Source organism: Triturus cristatus, chromosome 11 (genome assembly GCF_964204655.1).
Source record: "Triturus cristatus chromosome 11, aTriCri1.1, whole genome shotgun sequence".
NCBI lineage: Eukaryota > Metazoa > Chordata > Amphibia > Caudata > Salamandridae > Triturus > Triturus cristatus.
Genome location: NC_140594.1, coordinates 1,163,286,014 through 1,163,312,457, shown reverse-complemented (window position 1 = coordinate 1,163,312,457; position 26,444 = coordinate 1,163,286,014). Strand labels below are relative to the sequence as shown.

Genomic DNA, 26,444 nt, shown 5'->3' with positions numbered 1-26,444 from the left:
TTCAGTCTGTAATGCAAATACATTCAGCATCACTAAGGCTGGTTGCCCTTGCTGGAGTGTAGGTAGTCACCGAGGATACACATGGTGGTGGTCTGAAAAAGCAGTCTGGACATGGGCTTTTTTAAAAAACTGAAAAGTGGTTTCATAATGTGTCAGTCTGTAAAAGTGATTTTAACTTGCCAAAAAAAAAGAGCAGTAAGTGTGCATTCAAATTGGCAAAGAAATTACGTTTTGTGACTATTGTGAAAAGAAATGTAGTAATATATTTAAATAAAATAAAGGATTTTTTTTTTAGTTTTTTTCAGGTATTGCTGAAGAGCAGTGGACAAAATTTAAGATGCCTACAAAATCCAGAGTTCAAAAAACGCACAAAAAAAACCTATATTTGAAGACAACTAGAGGACCAAAGTTAGTAGAAGATGCTCATGTTGGGAAAAAGAAAAAATCTTCTGGTAAGCAGAAAAAACAATTTCTAAAAAATATATTCAAAAGAATGAAAAATGTACAAAATGTCTGTACTCGAAAGGATGTTTTGAACAAAAAAGGAGAGGAAAAAATTGACAATTTAGTTAATGCAAATATACCTTCAGCAACTGAAAAGATTTATATAAATAGAAAAACAGCGTTTAAAGAGATACGTAGAAAAATGTTTCAGAGAAGAGTTATGTCCAATTTGATGAAGGATGTGAAGAAATATAAGAAAAAGACAAAGTTTTATAAAAGAAAAAAAGAAATAGAAGCCATTGCAGCAAAGGCATTAGAATTAAAAAGGAAACTATTCATTTTAATTTTGAATAGGATGCGTACATTAGACAAAATGGTTAATGTACTGAAATCACATAGCAAAAGGAAAAGAGTAGTGAACAGAACAAACTTTTGTAAAGTGTTTTTAGGAAAGTGGATGCATAGTTCAAGTAGTGAACCTTTTTTTAATGAAGAGAGCTATTTTCAAAGTAATAGTTTGCTGCATGCAGTTGACACCAGAGGTCGTTCTTACGAAGTAAAAAATGGTTGCATAATGGAGAAGGAGATAATGGTTCCAAGAGATGAGGTACAAGTGATGGCAGATGAGGCTATGGGGAGACGTCCTAAAGCCCCAGTGTACACTTGGAATTGTAGTAGTATTTGCACTGTGCGTCAGGAATCTATTGACAAATTTCGAGAGTTTCTAAGAGAATATAGTAAAAAAAGTATAAAACAGAAGATTAAGGTGCTTCAAAGTCTGGATCCATGCAGAGTGAGAGAGAATACTGGTTTGCAGGGTCATTCTCTGGCTTGTCTATCTAGAAAAGTGTGCAATAGTGTTTTCCATCATTTTAGAATGCTGGCTGTTCATCATACTGAAATGAGAAAGTTTGTGAGACGGTTGTATTTTGCCAAAAGTCCAGCAATAAAGTTAAATGAATTGAATAGGGCTCTGTTCCGAGGAACGGTATCAGATGTAGAGAAGGTTGTGGATGAAATTCAGTTTTGTTACTTTGGTCCTGAACAAAACAGTGCACAGAAGGACACAGTAAATGAGGAAGAAGTGGAAGAGAATGTAGAACCCTCTGTAAGTAATACATTTAATGATCATATAACAAAATTTGCAATAGTCTCTAATGAAAGACCAAATTTTACTTGTATTTGTTGCCGCAGAACTCATTATAGAAAACAAACTAGGAATGTTGATCTCTACAGAAAGAGTGAAAATGAAGATAATTATAAGTGGAAGGATTTTGCCACATATATATTTCTAGAAAATTGTTTTGATTTGGGTGAAGATCAGCGTATTTGTAAATACTGTTACAACAAGTTAGAGGAAAATAGAATGCCGACCAGAGCTGTACATAATAATTTAGAATTGGATGCTATTCCTGCTGAACTTTCTGAATTAAATACATATGAGTCTATACTCATTCAATGTGTTCATCCGTTCCAGACCATAGTACGTATGGAGCCCAAAACTGGTAAATTGCCTCCTTCTGATTTACTGAGAGGTTTAAAAGGAAGAGTGGTGTATTTGCCCTTGGATTTGAAAAAAAATATGGAAACTATTGATGCGGATACTTTGGAAACTGAACCATTAATTAATTCTGGTTAATGGTGTACCTACAAAGAATAAGAAGATTTGGCAGGAGCTGGTAGATGTGCGGAAAGTACAAAGAGCAAATTTGTATTTGAAAAGGAATAACAAATGGTATGAATCAATTTATATAGAAGAAGAAGAAGAAGAAGATTTACAAGAAGACACAGAAACACCAACTGGACAAATTGAAAAAGTGGACAAGTCAAAGGAAGAAGAAATTTATGAACATTTTAGCATACATCCTCTTCATTCAAAAGAAGTTATGAGAGATAATATTGATCTCTTTCAGATGAAGAAAGCAAAAGGAACTCCCGTGAGTGTATGGGAGGAGAGCTTGGAAGCTCGATGTTTTCCCCAGCTGTTTCCTAAAGGAAAAGGAGGACGATACGATGAACGTCCAGAACAGATTCCAGCTTCTGAGTATCGGACTACAAGACTATATGCTGAAGATCCCAGATTTCGACAAAGTATTCCTTATTTGTTCCATCTTTTATTTGAAAGCGACTTGTCTGCACTGTCTTATGCAGTAAATCACATTTTAAAAAGTGGAGTACATTTACAAACTGTGTCTGCTAAGGATTTTCTGGAGAAAGTGCAGCACCGAGATGATCATTTGGAAACACAACTAATCAATCTGATGGCTTGTCAGCGTGGGACAAATGAATATTGGTACCGACGCCATGGTGAACTAAAATGCATGTTACGGAATTTAGGAACACCAACATGGTTCGTTACCCTAAGCTGTGCGGAGTACGCTTGGGATGATTTACTGGATTTTCTACGAGAGGCAAATTCAAACATTAAAAACATTGAATACAAGACAGCAGGAGAACTGTGCTCATTGGATCCGGTTAATGTTTGCAGATATTTCAATCATAGATTTGAGGCTATGATGTCCTTCATCTGCAATAAAAAAAATCCACCTCTTGGAGAAGTAGTAGATTTCTTTTGGAGAAAAGAGCACCAGGCAAGAGGTGCTCCTCATATTCATATGCTGTTGTGGATCAAGGATGCCCCAAAGTTTGGAACAGATACTGATGAAGCAGTGTTATCTTTCATTGAAGAATATGCAACATGTGCTATACCAAAAAGCACAGAAGAGAAAAAGTTAAAGGAGCAAGTTTTACGTTTCCAAAGTCATCGGTGTGGAAAATACTGTCGACGGAAATACAAGAGCAAAGATAAATACTACACTAAATGTCGATTTGGATTTCCTAGACCTGTTCTTTCAAATGGAAGAGTCAACAGTTTTATGTCAGCTGTGAGACATACTATCACAAGGAAATCACCTAAGAATACCTACAACCTAAAAAGAAAAGAAGAATCCAAAAATATAAATGACTACAACCCAGTCATTTTATCCATGTGGAATGCTAACATGGATATACAGTATGTAGCTGACAATTCCATTGCTGTTGCTCGATATGTAACGTCTTACATTACGAAATCAGAAAAAACAGAATTGAAGGAAATGTGGGAAGAGATTTCTCACGAGAAGACTGTCAGTAAGAAGCTGTACAGTTTCAGTTTGAAGATGTTATCGCATCGAGAAATTGGATCCTACGAATGTTCAGATAGGTTATCTTCTGCAAGTCTCTACTCGAAGTCAAGAAGAATAATTTGGGCAAGTTTAGGCCTTGCAGCAATGAGAAATCGGGTACTGAAATCTGTTGGAGAAATTGAATATTTGGCCGAGAATGACCCAGAAAGTACAGATATTTTGAAATCAAACATGTTGGACACATATTATCCCAAGAGAAGTCAACATCTGGAGAACATGTGTCTCTATGAAGTGCTGCAGAACTACATTTATTCACGGAAAGCCGCAGAAGACATCAACAATGGAAAATATAAAGTCGTTGGTGAGGAAGGATGTTTGGTGAAGCAAACAAAAGGAAGTTTGATAAATCACAGGAAGCTGAGTTGCGACACTACTGACAAGAAGGAATTTTACTACTTGGCTCTTTTACAGTTGTTTAAACCATGGCGTACAGAGGATGAACTACTGGGAGAATTTCAAAGCTATGAAGATTCTTTTAATGCTTGCAAAGACAGCATACAATGCAGTACATTCTCAAGTTATCTGCAAATGTTAAATGAAGAAATTGAACAGGAAACTACAATTGCAGCAGAAATAGCTAGAGACAGTTCTCAGGACAGCCAAAGTTCAGGAACACTCAGTCAAGATCCCCTAGGACAACCAATCGTTGAAAATGAAGCATCAATAGCCATGAATGAAGTGGAAACGGCTATGAATCAAGCTCAAGAAGAATTTATAGACTTAGAAAATTTGGAAAGACAACTGAATCAAGAGCAGCAACAAATTTATGAAGAGATCAGAAGCAAAATTGAACACGGATTTCTACATGAAAAAAAAGAGTGCTCATGCACATCATTTCATCCAATCAGGATGTATGTAAGCGGACAAGCTGGAACTGGAAAAAGTTTCCTTATAAAAGTCATCAGAAGCTACCTACAGCAAAAAACAGATTCTACTTTGTCTTGTGTGGTTACTGCTCCAACTGGGTTAGCAGCATATAACATAAAAGGAATCACTTTACATCGTTTGCTAATGTTACCAGTGGAGCATGAGAACAAAATACAATACAACAAGCTAACTGGAGAAGCATCCTTGGAAGTTTCAAGAGTATTGAAGAAGATGCAAGTTCTCATTATTGATGAGGTGAGCATGGTATCAAACTTAATGCTTGCCTTTGTGCATTTAAGAATGCAGCAAATTTTGAAGACAGACTATGACATGTTATTTGGTGGAAAACACGTCATAGTTTTTGGAGATCTTTTGCAACTTACTCCAGTTAAAGGACAACCAGTGTTTAGTACTGTCACACATGAAGACACGAAGAAGTCATTGGGAAGCATCGGAAATACAAATATTTGGTCCTTCTTTGAGTACAAGGAACTTACTACTAATATGAAGCAAGCAAGCGATGAAGAATATGGAAGTATTCTGAAAGATATCAGAATTGGACTACTCACAGAAGTTGGCAAAAAAGCATTACAGAGTCGGCTGCTACATAATTTATTTCCAAAGGAAGAAATAGTTGCAGAGAAGATATACAAGAACATTGCAGAAAACAAAAGTGTCATCTGCTTAATGCCAACTCTACGTGAATGCTCAATATTTAATGAGGAGCTTTTGAAATTGGAAAAGGAAGAGATCAGGAAATTGGAAGCAGTGGACAAAATTGAGGATGGAAGAATTACTGTCACAGTAACAGGCAAACTGAAAAATAAATTGGACTCACTAGAGAAGAACATCTCCAAAACAGCTGGATTAGAAAAAAATCTATATGTTTGCATGAACTGTAGAGTATTTTTAAGAAGAAATTTGGATGTTGAAAAAGGTTTAGTTAATGGAGCTATGGGAAGAGTTGTGGGTTTTATTAATTATCAGAAAAAAGATGGAATTGAATGTTTAAAAATAAAATTTGATCAGATAGAAGAAGTTAAAGATATTTGTCGTTGTACAGTTCGTTTCATGCTTGTGAAAGACTTATATGTACGTAGGAAGCAGTTTCCGTTTTCTCTAGCATATGCTGTAACTATTCACAAGTCTCAAGGATTGACTGTAGATTGTGCATTTGTGAACATTGGTTCAACTGTATTCAAAGAAGGTATGGCATATGTTGCTTTGTCACGAGTGAAAACATTATCAGGTTTATTCATGATAGACTTTGATGATTCAAAAGTTAGTGCTGATACAAACTGTGTAAAGGAGTATAATAGATTAAGAAGAAGCTATGCTCCTCATTTAGGTCAGTATCCTGTGTTGGAGAAACGTGTAGTTTCTCGTAAAAGAAAAAATGAGAATATCTGTAATGAAGATGTAGAGAAGAGGAAAAAAAAGAGGAGTGATGTAATTGCAAGCAAAAAGAAAAAGGAAAATGAAGAACAGGTTGTAGGATGTCATTTTGAAAATAGCTCTGGTGTCAACTGCTACGCAAATGTAGTGCTGAATGTTGCATTTTATCTGGAAAGTTTGCAAGAGCAGATAATAGTAAATCAGGGAAAAAGATTCTGTTCTGAGCTGAGTCTCCTTTTTCAAAAGCTGAGTAAAGATAAAACTCAAATAGAAAGTGCTACTGAAATTAGAAAACTTTTAGATATATGTTCAGGACGAACACAGTTTTCTCAAAATGTACAGCAAGATGCACAGGAATTCTTGATGTATTTTCTTCAGGTACTGGAAGAAGAAGGGGTTCCCATTGAAAATGTATTTGGTCTCTCTTATAAATGGGAACATAGTTGTGAAAACTGTTATAATATATGTGGCTCTAATGTTGATAATGAAAGGTTTATTTATTTGACATTGCCAGACAGTAAAACAGTCACTTTTGCAAAATTAGTTAAAGATGCTAATCATAGCATGAAATGCGGTGAGTGTAAATCTGACATGTTTTCAACATTAATTTTAAACGAATACGGAAAGTATGTAATTTTAATGATGCAACGATGTAGAGCTGATGGTTCAAAATTGGATACTTTAATAAAGAAGTTTACAGGGCAGCAATTATCAATTTCAGGAAAAACTTTTGTAACTGTTGCAATAATTTTCCATGATGGACCTACTGTTACTTCTGGACATTACACAGTTTATCTTAAATGTGAAAAAGGCTGGACACTGTGTAATGATTCCCAATTGATTTTCAAACAACGTTTGCCTTTTGATTTAGCAAATTCCTATCTAATCTTCCTGAAACCTAAATTTTAGAGAAACTTGGCAAGATCTGGACAAAATAATTTTACCATTTTACTGGATTACCATTGGAAATTTCTAAAAAAAAGATTTTTTAAATTATCATTTGGCCTAATGGAAAGATAACCAATTGTAATGTTGACTTTTTTAATTTTTAATGAAACTTTCAAAAACCAATAATTTAGAGATAATCGGTAACATCTGCACAATTTAAATTTTGGAATGTTATTGGAGTGCCATTGGAAATTTTTTCAAAAATGATTTTAAAAATTACTATTTGGCCATGCGGAAAAGTAACCAATTCTATTGTGGACTTATTAAATTATTTAAAAAAAATTCTTGAACCAAAATGTTACACAGAATCGGTGAGATCTGGACAAATTAAACTTTAGAATTTTATTGGATTACCGTTGGAAATTTAATCCCAAAAAAAATTTAAAATTACTATTTTGCCTAAAGGAAATGGAATCAGATGTATTGTGGAGTTATTTGAGATATAATATTGTGATTATACTTCTGAAACAAAAATATCAGACGGTATTTTAAAGAAATAAGTATTGTTTTTTGATGATATTTTTTTAGAATATTATGCATTTCTGTAATGTTAAGTTTAAGTGAGAAGAGATTCTGGGCTTTTTTAATACAATCTTTGAGATTGTTATTTTTTTTTTGCCCGCTGTTAAATGATGAATGCAATTGCTTTCACAATTTAAAGTGAAATGCAATATATTCTGAAAACAGCAAAAATAAGGCAAAAATATTTTTTTAAAAATATGTAAATACGAGTACTGTATTTTAAAATGTTTAAAAAATATTAATACTTTTTTCTTTTTTTTCAGATTGATATAGAAAATTTTCGAAAACTAGACCCATTTTTAAAGGAATTTTTTTTAAAAAAAACAAATGAATAAATATTTTTTTGAGTGGGTATGGTAAGTCAATAATAATAATTGTAGTGTTTCAAAGTCCTTGTAATGTGATTATTGATTTTTAGTGTTTTTTTTAAAAAAAAAAAAAAAAATTACGCGCACCGTACGCGTACGGTAAAAAAAAAAAAAAAAAGTTTTTAAAAATATCTATAAAAAAAAGATGAAAGATAAGGTTGGCTCTTAAAAGAGCCGTTGTGTTCATGCAGGGAGAGAGGAAAGAAAGAATGGGAAAATTAGTCTCTGTGACAAGTGTGCTGATCTATTTTGAGGTCCACTAGGGAAACACTGGTCTCCCTATGACAAATTAGATCATGACAAGAGGCACATCGAATATCAACCCTCAGAAATCGAGGGTTAATTTCCAGAGCGCCAGCAAAAGGAGATGCTCCCCCCACAGATGAAGGGCTCACCTGACCTGCAGAAGAAGGAGTCAGCCCTGCAGATGATGGTCCAGGCTGAGCTGCTGTGGATGTGCTTGGTTGACTTTCTGAAGGGTTACCTCCAAAAAGTCGAGCATGTGTCCTTCTGTGTACATCCTTGAGGTGTCTCTTCATGGTATGATTCCCAAAGGAATACTTCCTGTCAGGATTACCTCTTGAAAGTACACGCTTACACAGCTTGCAAGTTACTAAGGGTGCATTTACCTTTTTCTGGCCTTCAGGAAAAGTAAAATAATCCCATACATAAGAGGTCTTTTGTTTCCTCGCTCTCTGCCTCAAGGTAGTGCTGCTAGTGCTAGCCTCACTCTCAGAAGAGCTCTGCTGGTCTGCCATCGTATCACAAAGACAACCCAGCTCCTTCTCCTAAGGGATCACAAGCAGAAATGAGGGGAATGGGTGTGGTGTAGGAGAGTTCTAGAACTGAAAGTAGTTTCAACCAATCAAAAGTTGTGTTTCATGATCACATGACCTACCGTACGCTTACGGTACGCTTACGGTGCGCTTACGGCAAAAGTACGCATGCGCGTAAAAAAGACATGCGCTTGCGCGCATGCGCATAACAGTCACTACCCGACACTTCCGCGTAACGTGCGCGTGTAGCGTACACGCGTACGCGGCCCACGCGGAGTACGCGCGGCTACGCAAATTGCGTAACTATACGCAAACAGCGTAGAAAAATTACGGACATTGCGTAAACCGTACGCTTACCGTAAGCTTACGGTACGCGTACTAAAAAAAAAATAAAAAATAAAGAAAAAATGTATTGCTAATAAATTTTACCTTTTTATTTTATAAAATATTTTTAAAAAAACATATTATAGAATTTTAAAAATTTAACCACAGTCTTAAAAAAAGGATAGAAAATTTAAAAAAAAAATATGTAAAAAAAATAGAAAAAAATACATAACTTAGCATTTAAAAAACCGTACAAATTCACTGAAAAAACCATAGGTTTCACACACGTTATAGTTAGGAATTTGCATTTAAAAAACCTTGCTAATTCAATGAAAAAACCATAGGTTTCACACACGTTATAGTTAGGAATTAGCATTTAAAAAACCTTAGAAATTCAATGAAAAAACCAAAGGTTTCACACACGTTATAGTTAGCTGGACATTTTACTCGTAAAAAACCATTGAAATTCCCCCGTTATAGTTAGTTAAGCTAACTATAACTCGCGCGCCCGCAATGCACTGCTGATGACGTCACATATTACATCACTCATGACATGGTCAGTGACATCACTCATGACATCACTGATGACATCTCAAATGACATCACTGATGACATCACTAATGACATCATCCTTGTGATAGAGTGGCAGACCTCCTCTCACCCTAATATAACCTTTGATACACACATTCATAAATAGAGACTAAACTTTTCAAAACAATGGACATACCAATACCAGTTACAACAACCTCTTCAGTAATTCTAAGATCCACATACACATCCACTCATTCACCAACAGTCCTATACAGTCACTCATACATGTACTCACTCATCATATGTACTCATACACCTATACATCCTGTTACACAATGCCACTCATCCGTAGAGTTACTCACACACATAGTCACTCATGCTAATAAAGAATCAAACATCCATTTACTTGCATATACAGTTATACACACACCACCACACTTACTTCTACAAAAACTTACACATACTTAGTCTTTTAAACAATCACTTATAGAAACACATACTTATTCATACAGGAACTCTTTCAATCTCTCACTCTCACATATACTCACTTATATACACCAATAGTCACATATACTAGTTTAAAACATATGTAGTTACTCATAAAAACACTGTAGAGACAGTCATTCACTCAATAACACACCCATACACACACTCATCCACCCATGCAGTCCTGCACACATACTATCTTCAACACATACAAACAGTAAGTCACTCATTCATGCACCTATGCACTACGTAATACCCCCCATCGAACCATAAAGACATCAGACACTTATACTGATACCCAAAAAACCAACTAATAACCTATATAAACACTCATGTAGCTGCTCACCAACCCATGCAGCCACTTATACACAAAGTGAAAGACTGATACAGATATATACATATTTAAACATTACTCACTAAGCCATGTATTCACTATGATACACCTAATCAGTCAGTTACACAATCAATTTTTCAAAAACAAATCATCCATTTAGACACTTATATACCCATTTATTCTTCCATCGACCTTGAGATATACATATATAAAACATATTTAATTTTCAGAAAAACACACATTCACTGGATGATGTCATCAGTGATGTCATCAGTGATGTCATTTGAGATGTCATCAGTGATGTCATGAGTGATGTCACTGACCATGTCATGAGTGATGTAATATGTGACGTCATCAGCAGTGCATTGCGGGCGCGCGAGTTATAGTTAGCTTAACTAACTATAACGGGGGAATTTCAATGGTTTTTTACGAGTAAAATGTCCAGCTAACTATAACGTGTGTGAAACCTTTGGTTTTTTCATTGAATTTCTAAGGTTTTTTAAATGCTAATTCCTAACTATAACGTGTGTGAAACCTATGGTTTTTTCATTGAATTAGCAAGGTTTTTTAAATGCAAATTCCTAACTATAACGTGTGTGAAACCTATGGTTTTTTCATTGAATTAGCAAGGTTTTTTAAATGCAAATTCCTAACTATAACGTGTGTGAAACCTATGGTTTTTTCAGTGAATATACATATATATATATATATATATATATATATATATATATATATATATTCACTGAAAAAACCATAGGTTTCACACATGTTATAGTTAGCTGGACATTTCACTCGTAAAAAACCAATGAAATTCCCCCGTTATAGTTAGTGAAGGCAACTATAACTCACGCGACCACAATCCTCTGCTGATGCTAATACTGTATTTAGACACTTATTTGCCCATGTCTTCTTCCATTAAATTTTAGCTATACATATATTACAAATATTTTTTTTTCATAAAGACACATATGTCATCAGCAGAGGATTGCGGTCGCGTGAGTTATAGTTGCCTGCACTAACTATAACGGGGGAATTTCATTGGTTTTTTACGAGTGAAATGTCCAGCTAACTATAACATGTGTGAAACCTATGGTTTTTCAGTGAATTTGCAAGGTTTTTTAAATGCTAATTCCTAACTATAACGTGTGTGAAACCTATGGTTTTTTCAGTGAATTTGTACGGTTTTTTAAATGCTAAGTTACTTTACGCCATTCGTGGCGTGCGCGCCCACTTAACGCAGTTCTTTCCGTGCGCGCACGGTGCGCTTCACGCACCGTGCGCGCACAGTGAGCACGCGATGCGCTTCGCGCACCGCGCGCCCACTTTACGCAGTTAGTGCCGTGGATGGGCCATGTACGCTCGATGCGCTTTGCGCACCATGCGCACGTGGTGGACATATTATGCGCTTCGTTGTGAAAGATAAATATTTATATACAGTTTTGATTAGATGTTTTAGGCCATGCACAAATGGGGCCCTAAGGGCACCATTTGCACACGGGGTGGGGAGATTGTGGATATTTTTTTTTTAATAAATTTTTTTGCCGTACGCGTACGGTAAGCATAATCGGCGAATTTGCGTAAAAAAATTAAAATGAATTTTTGGCCATGGGGGTTCTTTGGGGACACATTTAGCAAGCCTAGGTGGTTGGGAGCTGTCTAAACAGTCCCTTTACATGTTTATTCTCTTTGTTTTTCATCCCCCCCTCAGAGTCCGAGAGAGAAAATGGCGGCCGCCGCTTCCTGGTTTCGAGCGATTCGAATGTTTACTAAGATCTAACAGCCAATCAGAATCGCGCTCGCGCACGTCACCGTACGCGTACGGTAAGCGCACCGTAAGCGCACCGTAAGCTGGCTCAGATATATATATTGATTTAAAGGCTATTTTCTCAGAATCTACTGAACAGATTTACACCAAACCTACAAAAGGCACTTCCTTGACCTGTAGACTACCTCTCTGCCAAATTTCAAGGAACTCTGTTCAGCCGTTCGGGCTGTAGCTGTGTCTAAAGGTCCTATGGAAAAATGCATGGGAAAAACGCGTTTTGGGACCACCCTTTTATCTCAGCCCCTGCTTGACGAATCCCCACGAGACTTTCAGGGTAGGAGCGGAGCGCAGCGCCCCACCTATTTTGAAAATTTCGCGAGGATTCGTAGACCGCCGCCAAAGTTATTCAAAATAGAATGTTGCGGTTTTGCTATGGAAACAGGGTCCTAACTATAACTACCTACTGGCAACCGCCAGTAGGTAATATATATATATATATAAATATATATATATATATATTTTATCCTTCTTCGAAATAACATGCACTCTCGAAGTTTAAATGCTTAGCAGGAAGCCAATTTATTGTTTGCTACGCGTTTCGACAAATGAATGTCTTGTTCACACAAAGTATAAACCAAATAAAGACGTGTTTAAATACAAATGTAAAACTGATGAAGGACTTCTATACATTCATGCTATGTCCTATCATTGACAAGTGTCGGCCATCTTGTAATAGTAAATACAAACCTATATGGCATTTGTACTTCGATAAATATCGTGTTAAACGCAGTATATACAGGGGAACAGCTTTGATTTTGAATTTCTATCTCGCTCTAGTGGCGCAAAACAAAGTGATGTTCGAAAAATATATGAAAAAAAGGGGATATTTCTATATTTACATTATGTAGGGTATATTCCATTTGTAAATTCATTATACATTATAAGAATTCTATCAAATCGCACTAGTGGCTTTTTGCTTCAACTAAGTCTTATTACCTAGAATCACTTCACAACATGTTTTTGATAACAGCATACTACCCCGTACTACATTTCATTAAATTTACTATATATATAGTTTTTCAAGAGAAGGCCTTCTTTGTATCCATTAGACAATAGCAGGACTAAAAAACAAGTGCACACCCTACTGAATATAAGTCCAAAAAGTTAAAGGTTATCAAAAATTAATAACCCAATCCCTAAAAAAGTGAAAAAAAATGCAAGTAAATGATCAGACTTTTTATACAAATTCAAACTTTGAATAAAATTCAGATTGCTCTCTTATCTTGTTTCACATGTAGTTCCGAGCCCGGTGGAAGGAAAGGGTAGGGTGCCCATGTAGTTACCATCTAATACGGTGGGTCCCTTCCTTTCTTCCTGTAAATGTGAAAACAAGAAGAACAACAATTTAAAATACAATAAAGAAAGGACTTTATCGTAACACATTATCCATAAAGGCAGGACATCGAAAATTAATTACAGTTTCTCACTCATTATTATGGTGTAATCAGTTGGAATTGCACTGACTAACATTATTCTTCATACAAATGAGTTGCCATTTCATCATCAATATTGTGGCCCCCAGGGAATTTAGTCTCCAATTCAAGTATCCATTTGGATTCTTTTTTAGGGAGAGCCAATTCTCTGTTGCCCCCCCTATTGCTAGGGATAATCTGTTCAATAGCATAGAAGCGTAATAGATCACTATTTGAATTGTGAAACTTTTTGAAGTGTCTGGCAATCGGATAATGAACGTCAGTGTTGGTAATTGCTCTTAGATGTTCCATAACCCTCTTTTTAATCATGCATGTAGTGCTACCTACGTACCTCAACTTGCAGGGACATTCCAGAATGTATATTATGTAGGAGCTACTACATGTGAGGAACTGTTGTATTTTCCATTTGCGTGTTCTGCCTGGGATACTGAATTCTTTAACAGAAGGACTATATTTACAGGACCTGCAATGACCGCATGGGAAGAAACCCTTAAGATCGTGGAACGTGCTTTTCTTCATGACTGTGATGTCACTTTTTACTAGAATATCTCTTAGGTTTCTACCCTTTCTATAAGTTATTTTGGGTCTATCACCTATTTCTGTACCAATGGTATTATCGGTTTTAAGGATACTCCAATTGTCACATAGAATTTTTTGTACTTTTTTAGAATGACTATTAAAAGTAGTAATCACTCTTGTGACAGATTCAGTGGTCTCCAATATGGGTGTTTGACCTAATGATACTTCCCTGCTTATTTTTGAGATCTTGTCTAGTGCTTTTTTCAACACCCATTCAGGGTATCCACGTTCTCTAAATCTTTTCAAAAGGACATCTTGTTCCTGTATATATTTGGCATCATTGTTGCAATTTCTTCTCGCCCTCAGTAATTCGCCATATGGAATGCTCCATTTGAGGGCTTCTGGATGTTCACTGAGGGCATGAAGGAGGCTATTACCAGCTGTCTCTTTACGATATAAACTGGTAGTGATTTCTTTTTGTTCAACTTCAATTTTAATATCAAGAAATTCCACATAAATTTTGCTAATATTATGGGTCAAGGTGATATTATATTGATTGTCATTGAGTTTCTTGATAAAATTAAGGGCTTCTGCTTCACTACCCTTCCATACAATCAGCAAATCATCGATGTATCGAAGCCATTTTATTACTGATTTGAAATCTTCTGATAAATTAGTGTCTGCACGAATTTCCTCTTCCCATTTTCCTAGAAAAAGGTTGGCAAAGCTAGGTGCGAAGCACGTACCCATCGCCGTGCCTCGCACCTGCTTATATAAAATACCATTGAAGAGGAAAATGTTGTTTTTAAGACATATCAGTATCATGTCTTTTAACATGTTGGTATGTTCCAGATATATTATGTTTCGTGACTTCAAAAAATGTAAACATGCCTCGACACCCTGATCATGATCGATGATAGTGTATAGTGTGTTTACATCTAAGGTAATCAATAGATACTCATCCTCCCATACAAGGCCCTCGATCTTGTTAAGAAAGTCCTTAGTATCCCTTACGTATGAGGGAAGTTCGATGACATACTCCTTCAGGAATTGATCAACATATTTTGAAATATTTTCCAACACATTTCCTACTGAGGAGACAATCGGCCTACCTGGTGGAATAGTAGGATGTTTATGGATCTTTGGTAAAAGATACAATACAGGTAGTTTCGGGTAATCTTTCTTTAAGAAACAATATTCCTGCCAGGAAATAACACCTGCCTCTTGCCATTCCGCAAGTTTCTCCCATGTTGAAGTTATACTGGCATTGTAAGTACTGGTATCACAAATACAGTAAAAACTGGCATTATTAAGTTGTTTTTCCGCCTCATCTATATACAACTTCTTGTCCCATAGTACTACATTACCTCCCTTGTCGGAGGGACGTATAACAAAACTATCATCTTTAGCCAAAGATGAAATCACATCGTATTGCTTGGGAGATAAATTGTACTTTATACCATGTTTGTTATTCAATCCATGTTTTTGTTTTTTCAATTCCTTTGCTACCACGTCTTGGAAAGTGTCAATTGCATCATATGGTAGGTTCGGATAAAACACAGAACGTGGTTTAAAAGACGTACAAGCAGCTTTATCAGTTAAAAAATCAGAGTCAATATTTTCTTGGTTTGTCGATGCATCTGTACCTAGACCCAGGTCAAATACTGTAAGTAGAGTATCTGCATCACCAACTGTGAGATTAATGTCACTTGGGTTGTCAGACATGCCTATGTTTTCAGACTGGGTTACACTGTTTTTTAATATATGCCATTTCTTTAATTAGATTTTTCGTACAAATTTAAAAATGTCTATTCGAGTGTTTGCATAATTGAATAGTTCTGTGGGGCAAAAAGATAATCCCAAACACAAGGTTGTTTTATCAAAAAATGACAAAGTCAGAAGTGGAAGTAATAACACGTCAATAACACGTCAAGCCACTTTTTTAGACGAGTTCCGTGTGATGAAAAAAAGTCGACAACCGGGGAAAATGACCCCGACTCCAACCCCCCCAACTCGGGGCCGAGGAAGGGGCCATGGAAGAAGAAGAGGAAGAGGCAGGGGAGGAGTAAACAGGGAAGACTTAAACGCAAGCGTAGAACAAAGCAGCAACGAGCCAATGGGAACAAGAAGAAGAGGCTCCAACAAGTTGCATCAATAATGGACACGGAAACGGTAAATCAAACCATTATAAACCTTTCATCACGTACTTTGTCGTTTTTTGATAAAACAACCTTGAGAAGCCCTCAAATGGAGCATTCCATATGGCAAATTACTGAGGGCGAGAAGAAATTGCAACAATGATGCCAAATATATACAGGAACAAGATGTCCTTTTGAAAAGATTTAGAGAACGTGGATACCCTGAATGGGTGTTGAAAAAAGCACTAGACAAGATCTCAAAAATAAGCAGGGAAGTATCATTAGGTCAAACACCCATATTGGAGACCACTGAATCTGTCACAAGAGTGATTACTACTTTTAATAGTCATTCTAAAAAAGTACAAAAAATTCTATGTGACAATTGGAGTATCCTTAAAACCGATAATACCATTGGTACAGAAATAGGTGATAGACCCAAAATAACTTATAGAAAGGGTAGAAACCTAAGAGATATTCTAGTAAAAAGTGACATCACAGTCATGAAGAAAAGCACGTTCCACGGTCTTAAGGGTTTCTTCCCATGCGGTCATTGCAGGTCCTGTAAATATAGTCCTTCTGTTAAAGAATTCAGTATCCCAGGCAGAACACGCAAATGGAAAATACAACAGTTCCTCACATGTAGTAGCTCCTACATAATATACATTCTGGAATGTCCCTGCAAGTTGAGGTACGTAGGTAGCACTACATGCATGATTAAAAAGAGGGTTATGGAACATCTAAGAGCAATTACCAACACTGACGTTCATTATCCGATTGCCAGACACTTCAAAAAGTTTCACAATTCAAATAGTGATCTATTACGCTTCTATGCTATTGAACAGATTATCCCTAGCAATAGGGGGGGCAACAGAGAATTGGCTCTCCGTAAAAACGAATCCAAATGGATACTTGAATTGGAGACTAAATTCCCCGGGGGCCACAATATTGATGATGAAATGGCAACTCATTTGTATGAAGAATAATGTTAGTCAGTGCAATTCCAACTGATTACACCATAATAATGAGTGAGAAACTGTAATTAATTTTCGATGTCCTGCCTTTATGGATAATGTGTTACGATAAAGTCCTTTCTTTATTGTATTTTAAATTGTTGTTCTTCTTGTTTTCACATTTACAGGAAGAAAGGAAGGGACCCACCGTATTAGATGGTAACTACATGGGCACCCTACCCTTTCCTTCCACCGGGCTCGGAACTACATGTGAAACAAGATAAGAGAGCAATCTGAATTTTATTCAAAGTTTGAATTTGTATAAAAAGTCTGATCATTTACTTGCATTTTTTTCACTTTTTTAGGGATTGGGTTATTAATTTTTGATAACCTTTAACTTTTTGGACTTATATTCAGTAGGGTGTGCACTTGTTTTTTAGTCCTGCTATTGTCTAATGGATACAAAGAAGGCCTTCTCTTGAAAAACTATATATATAGTAAATTTAATGAAATGTAGTACGGGGTAGTATGCTGTTATCAAAAACATGTTGTGAAGTGATTCTAGGTAATAAGACTTAGTTGAAGCAAAAAGCCACTAGTGCGATTTGATAGAATTCTTATAATGTATAATGAATTTACAAATGGAATATACCCTACATAATGTAAATATAGAAATATCCCCTTTTTTTCATATATTTTTCGAACATCACTTTGTTTTGCGCCACTAGAGCGAGATAGAAATTCAAAATCAAAGCTGTTCCCCTGTATATACTGCGTTTAACACGATATTTATCGAAGTACAAATGCCATATAGGTTTGTATTTACTATTACAAGATGGCCGACACTTGTCAATGATAGGACATAGCATGAATGTATAGAAGTCCTTCATCAGTTTTACATTTGTATTTAAACACGTCTTTATTTGGTTTATACTTTGTGTGAACAAGACATTCATTTGTCGAAACGCGTAGCAAACAATAAATTGGCTTCCTGCTAAGCATTTAAACTTCGAGAGTGCGTGTTATTTCGAAGAAGGATAAAGATTATTTACCGGTGAGGGCATACCGGCAAACGCACCACCTGACCTCGGGCTCAATCCCGGAATGACCCACTTGGAAGAATGGTGAATATATATATATATATATATATATATATATATATATATATATATATATATATATATATATATATATATATATATATATATATATATATATATATATATATACTTATATCCACCAATGACCACTTCACTTGCAAGAAGTCAGAGGACACAGCGGGGAATTTGGGGAAGTCCTTTTATTAAAAAGCATATGGCATGATGCGTTTAGACAAATTGTTGCCTTCCTCTGATGCCGCTTGAACCTTGAAACGTGCCTCAACCCTCTTTAAATGTGCTGTTGTGCTCCCATTGGTTGGGAGTTCAGCTGGCCCCAGTCAGGTGATTTGAGTTTTGCTGTAGTTCTGAATGGTAAAACTACAACTCCCAGCAGGCAAAAGCCGGATAAGTACTCCATCGGGCCCACTTTAAACCCATAGTGGATGCTGGTATTCCTGGCAAAAGAGGTTTGTGTAAAACTTGCAAGTCCCGATATATATATATATATATAGCTGGACATTTCACTCGAAAAAAAACAATGAAATTCCCCCGTTATAGTTAGTTCAGGCAACTATAACTCATGCGACCGCAATCCACTGCTGATGACGTCAGATATTACATCACTGTATTTAGACACTTATTTACCCATTTATTCTTCCATTAATCTTTAGCTATACATATATTATAAATATTTATTTCACAGAAAGACACATATGTCATCAGTGATGTAATATCTGACGTCATCAGCAGTGGATTGCGGTCGCATGAGTTATAGTTGCCTGAACTAACTATAACGGGGGAATTTCATTGTTTTTTTTCGAGTGAAATGTCCAGCTAACTATAACATTTGTGAAACCTATGGTTTTTAAAGTGAATTTGCAAGGTTTTTTAAATGCTAATTCCTAACTATAACGTGTGTGAAACCTATGGTTTTTTCAGTGAATTTGCAAGGTTTTTTAAATGCTAATTCCTAACTATAACGTGTGTGAAACCTATGGTTTTTTCAGTGAATTTGCAAGGTTTTTTAAAAGCTAATTTCTAAATATAACGTGTGTGAAACCTATGTTTTTTTCAGTGTGGATTGTAGGTCATAGCTATGTCTTCTGGAGTGAAAAGTATGCAGAAAAAAGAGGTATTTTGAAAGACCTTGCTTTGCCAAATGTAGACATTAAATGGATTGGTCATAAAGGGTTAAAGTGGCACCAATTAATGCCTTTGGTGAAATCCTTTCTACATCTCCCACAGCCTAACCTTATAATTGTGCACTGTGGTGGAAATGACCTAGGCACTTTAACTGGGGTAGGTCTGGAAATGCTTGTTAAGGACACCTTTGTGCAATTGATGTCACTTTTTCCACAAACTTCCTTTGTATTTTCTAATATATGCCAAAGGCAAAAGTGGAACTGGTCCAACCAATTTTGTCCGCAGATTGACAAAGCAAGAAAGCACGTCAACAAATCTATTGCTGCTTTCCTCAGAGACTATGGTATGGGTTCTATATACCACAACAACTTGCGTTACAACATGCAAGGCATTTATAGAGGAGACGGTGTACATTTCACTGATGAAGGCAACAGAATCTTCCTCTTGAACTTTAGACTCTGCATCGGTACTTACTTATAGGTACCAAAAAACACTTCATAAACACAACGGCTCTTTTTAGAGCCCCCTAATATCTTAACACTTAAATTTGTTTTTTACTTCTATTTTTTTTATTGTGTTTTTTTTCTACCATACGCGTACGGTAAGCTTACCGTACGCGCACCACACGATTTAAAAAAAAAAAATAATAATTTATTTTTCATACTTTTATGACCTTCTTGGACCCCCTGACAAACGCTAGGGGGTCTGCAACTCTCTTCGTTGCCCCCTTTCCACGTTCTCCTCCTTTGTTTATCAGTGTGAGACACACAAAATGGAGACCGACGCTTCCTGATTTCGACCGATTCTAATTTGTCTGAATGTGTCTCTATATATGTTTTGCACTTTGTATAATACATGCGCTCTTCGTGGCTACCAACGTCATTGCGATGCCTGGCGTCAACGTAAAAATGGAAAATAGACTTTGAAGACCATTTTTCTGGAAACTCACTACAAAAAATATGAGTTTAAACAGTACGCTAACATTGCTCTACTGTTGAACATACTGTAGAATCCGTGTATATATATATGTTTAGCACTTTGTACAAAACTCACGCTCTTCTGGGCTACCAACACCATTGTGATGACATCAGTAGTCGCAAGTATAAAAAAAATTGTAAAGATGTTTTTTTCCAAAATTCATCACAAAAAGAAAAGTTAAAACAATATTTTACTAAATATCTAGACTTAAACTTAATTTAAAAAATGTCTTTACGTGTACTTTTCAGTATGTGAAATACAGTTGCTGATCACATATTCTCCACAGTAAATGCGACAACGTTGTGCTAAGTCAAAAAATTATTAAAAACTGTAACTAATGTAATTGCTGATAAACACATACCAAATAAAATACAAGCATTTACAATGCAATTGGTCTCGCCTTTGGGACCTTATATGTATTTAGCTATGCAGCACATTAGCCTGGGTGCTGAAACATCTACTGTTCATTACCATGGAGGGAAAATAAGCACCAAACTGCGTGACATGCCAGGGATGGGATCACATGGAGAGAAATATTGCCTTTCAGCGGGAAATGGTATAGTCCAAAGCTCTGTTTTTAATATAAAATCTGGGCCTTCGGTAGTCATATCACTGAAAATACAAGATTTGGAAAAAATGTTATTGTCTATGGGTTCTCACGGAAGACAATTTCTATGGACTGGAATCTAGAGAATGCTAAAGTGATTCTGGTATTTTACTGACCTCTGCTGGTCGTTTTCTATCAAAAAAGTTAATTAGAGGCAGTTGCCAGAAAAATTAAAAAAAGAAAGTCCCTAAGCGGAAAGCAATTCAGGCATTTTACTGACCTCTGCTGGTCGTTTTCTATTAAGACAGTTAAATAGAGGCAGTTGAACAGAAAAAATGTCCCTAAGCGGAAGCAGACAAGTCCTAGGGCTGATCTCCAGAGCCCACAAAGTACATACACTTATAAGTATATAATAAAGTATATACAAGAGGTCTCGAATGCTCGACCTAATGAATGGTATATAATATATATATATATAATGTACATTATCTAATTATAGAAAGAAAATACAAAAATCTTAGCTTGTTAAAAAAATGAACATTACAATTAAGAAAAAGAATTTTAAAAAACTTAGAAATTCACTGAAAAAAGCAAGACAGGGACGTTATAGTTAGAAATAGAATTTAAAAAACCTTTGAAATCCACCGAGGTTTTTTTAATTCTATTTCCTTACTATAATGTCCCTTTAACCTTTGTTTTTTTCAGTGAATATTTATATATGTATATGTTATTTCTTAATCGATCAATCAGGATTTTTAAACCACGGCAAATCACCCGTGAGTGTCTCAAGGCCCTGGAGTTGCTAGTTGCTTCGTGGTGTCCAGTACATTCAAACAGCCAGGTCTTGAGCCTTTTCCTGAATTCCAAAAGCACAGATGTAATCCTGAGGAGCAGTGGAAGGTCGTTCCAAGCTTTGGCCACCAGGTGTAAGAAGAAGCGTCCTCAGCTGTTGCTTCGGGGATCTGGGGGGGGTCAGTGAGGAAGAGGGAGAAGGATCATAGGCATCTGGTCAGTTGGTGAAAGGTCATTCATTTGTTGATGTATGCTGGTCTTTCATTGTGCAGGGCTTTGTATGCATGCTCAGCATCTTCAACTTGCATCTTTTTTGGATCAGGAGCCACTGTTTTTTCTTGAGGTGCAGTGTGATGTGGGCCCATCTGGGGACATCATGGATGAGAATTACTGATGAGTTTTCTATTGTCTGTTGTCTCTTCAGGAGGCATGCAGCAATTCCAACGTATATTGTGTTCCTGTAGTCCGCCTGCAGATGAAGAGGGCCTGTGTGATGGTCCTTCCGGTGTTGACTGGGAGTCACCTAAAGATCTTGCGGATCATCTATAGGGTATGGAAGCAGGTGGATGATAATGTTTTTGCATGTTTCTTCATAGATAGCTTGCTGTTCAGGATGATGCAGAAGTGGTGTGGTCTGTCAGGGCACGAAATGGACCGAGGTCAGTAGGCCACCATGTTTCATTCTATGGTGAGGTGTTGTTCCTAAAGATGAGAACTTCCAACTTGTCCGAGTTGATTTTGACACAGTTGTCCTTCATCCAGTCAGCAATGCTCATCTTACATCTGTGGAAGTTGGCTATGGTGGTGGAGGGGTCTTCTGACAGCAAAAGGGAGAGGATAAATCCTTATGGCTCGAGTGGTCCACCTCGAACCTGTGGAACCAGGTTCGAGTCTCAGCAACGACGCTCAACATCCTGTGATTCTGGGCAAATCATGTAATCTCTCTGTGCCTAACAAAAAAATGTATATGTTCGTCTGCAACAAAACTGGTGCTCATGTAAAGCACTCTGATACCTCATATCCTCAGGTCTAGTTCACACTATATAAAACTCTAAAAAAAAAGAGGAAGAGCTGGGTGTGGTTGGCGTTGGAGATGATGTTGAGTCTGTTCAATCTGATGGTGTTGGCCAGGGTGGTCATTTACGTGTGGTCATGTACGTGTTGAAGAGGTTGGAGTTGAGGGGGGATCCTTGGCAGACACCGCAGATGATCTTCTTAGGTTCCAAGGTGAACAATGGGAGACAGATTTTCTGGGTTCTTCCTGTGAGGTATGAGGCAATCCATTTCAGGACATCTCCCTAGATTTCCAGGTGGTGGAGTCTGTAGATAAAGATGTGATGGGAGATGGTATTGAAGGCAGCTGACAGGTCCAAGAGGATGAGGACTGCCAATTGTCCATGGTCAAGAAGGGCCCTGATGTCATCATTGGCTGCAATTAGGGCTGTCTCTGTGCTCTGGTTGGCTCGGAATTCGGATTGAGAGGGGTTTAGAAGGCTGTTGTGTTCCAGGTGTTCAGTGAGTTGCTGGTTGATTGCCCTCTCAATCTCACTTTAAATGTGCAAAACTAGCCAAAAGGCCACAGAGAGCTGTATAGAGGAAAAGAGAAGTATAAAGAAGTATAAAATCAATAAGGGTCGGAGACGTGGCAGTGTTGTGGACTATTAAAGCATTTGTGATGCAGTTTTCTTTTAAAATATATGTCTTACACTATCTACTAAAATGGAGTAGCAATGGGAAGGTTCTCATGTATATGTAGGTGCCTGGAACGCAACAAAAAAACTGAACCATCTTGTTCGAGTGAGATGAATGCAGTGTCATACCACTAAAACATGCATGAGCTTCAGTAACAAATAAGGATATTTTGCAGAGCTCAGCTGCAGATGGCATGTGAAGACAAGGGTGTAAGATATGATGTTCTCATTCTGACATTTGCACATAACTTTCAAGATTGTAGTTGCAGTGTGAAGACTTCAAGAATATTATATATGTGCCAATCACACGAATAATGAATGTCCATCTGTTTGCCTTTGTTTGAGAACTTAAATGTTGACTAATCTTCCATTGCTGGACATGGATATATAATGCAGAGATAGAAATGACCTGCTGCCTTGGTGTTTCTTTTTTACACTTCTTAGTCTACAGTCTGATGGTGTCCTCTCTGCATGTTTGCAACCAACCAAGAGAGATGGTGAGCTTGTCTGCAGGTTGTAATGGCTTTGTAAATGAAGCAGGCCAGTGAGTGGAGTCAATGGAGTTACAGCCACATGGGGGTGATCTGATCATATTTCATCAGGCCATAGATGAGACACACTTCAGTATGTAGGCTTCCCTTATGGGATGCTAGTGGGGCGTCTAGGAGGCCTTGGAGCAGAAAGTTAGCACCAACAAGATGCAAGAGTATAAGAGCCTTAACAGTAGTTCCGAATTTGCTGCCTGGAAGAAACAGTCTCACTTTCTTTAGAAGAGAGAACTTTTATCAGGCCGTGTTTATTTGAGATGCAATATTTATTATTTAAGATACAGTACTTTGTGATGCATCTAAGGAGAATGAGAAAGGATACTCTCACCTGATGTAAGTTAGTTACAGCCACCCCAACATAATATCTACAGGATATGGCACAAGAGCAAACATTTGGAAGTTAAAAAAGAAACATGTGCAGTCATATCATAATATTAATATCTTGATATATATAAAATGTGATTTTGATATCCATTGTGTAGTCGACACACAAAGTAGGCGGACATCATGTGGTGAGGATTCACAAATGTTATTTGTAATTACATATTTTATTGATTCTTTTGAGAAACAACTGCATATCGTTTTGTTTTCTGTTTCCAATAGAATGTAATTGTAATTGAGTTGAATGTATATAAGAAAGATTGAAAACTAACACAAACATGACAAAATGCAAGGACAATAATAAATACATTTTTCAGTCCCTGGGCATGGGACTAGGTAGTTAGCGCTATAAGCCCACCAACCATCAACCATGTAAAAGCATGGAACATAAACATTTAGTCTACTAAACATCCTGTGACGTATTGGACTAAGCTCCAAAGCCTTCATTTTCAGCTTAATGCCTCCCTTTTTATTGCCACTTGCTTTTCCCTCCATCATTGTGTCCCGTTATCCTTGCATTGGTTGCCTGCTTGCTTGTTGCCTGACTAATCCAAGATGCCTCCTCTTTAGACTCCCTCTGGTAAAATGTTGAATGTCAGCCACAGTCTGCAGCTCTATAGCTCCTGTACACATACGGTTCACTGCTGTTCACGATGGCATTGTTCCTTAAGTACAAGCTTCTCCTGATCTCATTTTTTTCTATCTCCACTAGGGTTCAACACAGCAAAAGGTGATCTGGTGAGGTCCATTCTATATTCCAGGCCTGTCAACTTCAAACTGCACCAAGACGCAGTACGGTTTATCATGTGTCTTGCTGGATTTGGCCTCATGGCTGTGATTTACTCAATTGTGATATACAGCAGGGCAGGTGTAAGTAACATATCATTAATTCACTGTTTTGAGAGACTTTTAATGACTTGATGAATCCAGTTTCAAAAGGGTATGGTTATTGCTGTGTGGGAGGCACTGGGTTAGGGCTATGGGAGGCAGAGGGGCGTTGGGCCACTGGAGGAGCCTGGGCTAGGGCTTGGAAGGCAGTGGAACGTTGAGGCTTAGGAGAGGCCAGGGTATGACTTTGGCTCCAGGTGGTTCTCCTTCTGCCTGGTGTGCTGAATTTCACTTCTTGGTGGCTTTCCCACAAACAAGGATAGCTCCAGGGTTCAACATTGATGCGCTGCAAACACCAGTGGCCATGGAAGGACACATAGTCACTGGACAGGTGTTAGGCCAGGGACTCATCTTCAATGAAGGAAATAGTATGCAAGGCAGCCTGTTTGGCTCGGCTATAGTAGCATCCATTTGAGGGAAGGAGGCCAACATGGATGTTCTGTTTGGGGCATGGTAGCTTGACAAGGCCCAGGACTAACGCTTCGACTTGTACAATGTAATGTCTGATGTCCAATATGTGTACACCCACAGTCTTCCTGATTGTATCTGACACTGATACAAAGCAGTAAAGAATTCCAAATCAATTTGTAGTTTTTAACTCAAAACCACTGTGATAACTTAAAATGTACTAGTCTGATAAAAACTGTGGCCAGGACTGCCAGCCCCCCTGAAAAACGTAAGTACTGCTTTCAACGCAGAAAGAATACCACAGACTACCTTTTTCTTGCGTGTATGAAACGTCAGTCCAACCTAGTTGCCCAGTGTTCTGCTTTTAATGCAGGACTCGATTACCCAGATTTAGGCTGTGCATCCCATAAAATCCAAATAAACCTTTAACGTGATTGAACACAATCCCATTCCGAATCTTTCCGGCCCATCTAATTTTAATAACATGATTTGCACAAATCTTTCTACATTTTCTATTAGAAACTGCCCTCGTAGTTCCAGATCACACATGGAAATATCTCTTATTAATATGGCACAAATGGAATTCTTGTCAGCATCCTTGTACAACATTTCAAAATATTTTTTTTAAAAATGGCTGTGCAGATGTAAAGTGGCATTGGTCCTGGAGAGACAAGCCATACGTGGTTGCACCACTTAAATTCTTAACAAGTCTGGTCCTTGTTTCATGTTCCAAACTGAAGTTACAGTGTTATGCAGTTTAAACATAATATGTGCAAAGTTGAAAGCATATTTTACACTTCACCCAAAAGAGCTGTTGCATTTCCTTTCAGTGCTCAATTGAAATATCTCATTTTAGACTTGGCCCACCTGCCACAGAGCTCCCTATGCACAGAGAGTCAATAGTCTTCTTGACTCAACCCACA

General features: G+C 37.2%; 1 protein-coding gene across 3 annotated transcripts in view; it reads left to right on the top strand.

The window, feature by feature from the left end:
* The window catches only part of LOC146788641 (putative cation-transporting ATPase 13A4), a 750,103-nt gene that overhangs the window by 403,249 nt on the left and 320,410 nt on the right, over positions 1-26,444 (top strand). For all 3 annotated transcript variants that reach the window (XM_085635845.1, XM_085635843.1, XM_085635846.1), the window contains exon 11: positions 24,938-25,095. In XM_085635845.1, coding sequence (XP_085491971.1) covers positions 24,938-25,095 — 158 coding nt within the window. The remainder of the gene's footprint in view (positions 1-24,937; positions 25,096-26,444) is intronic.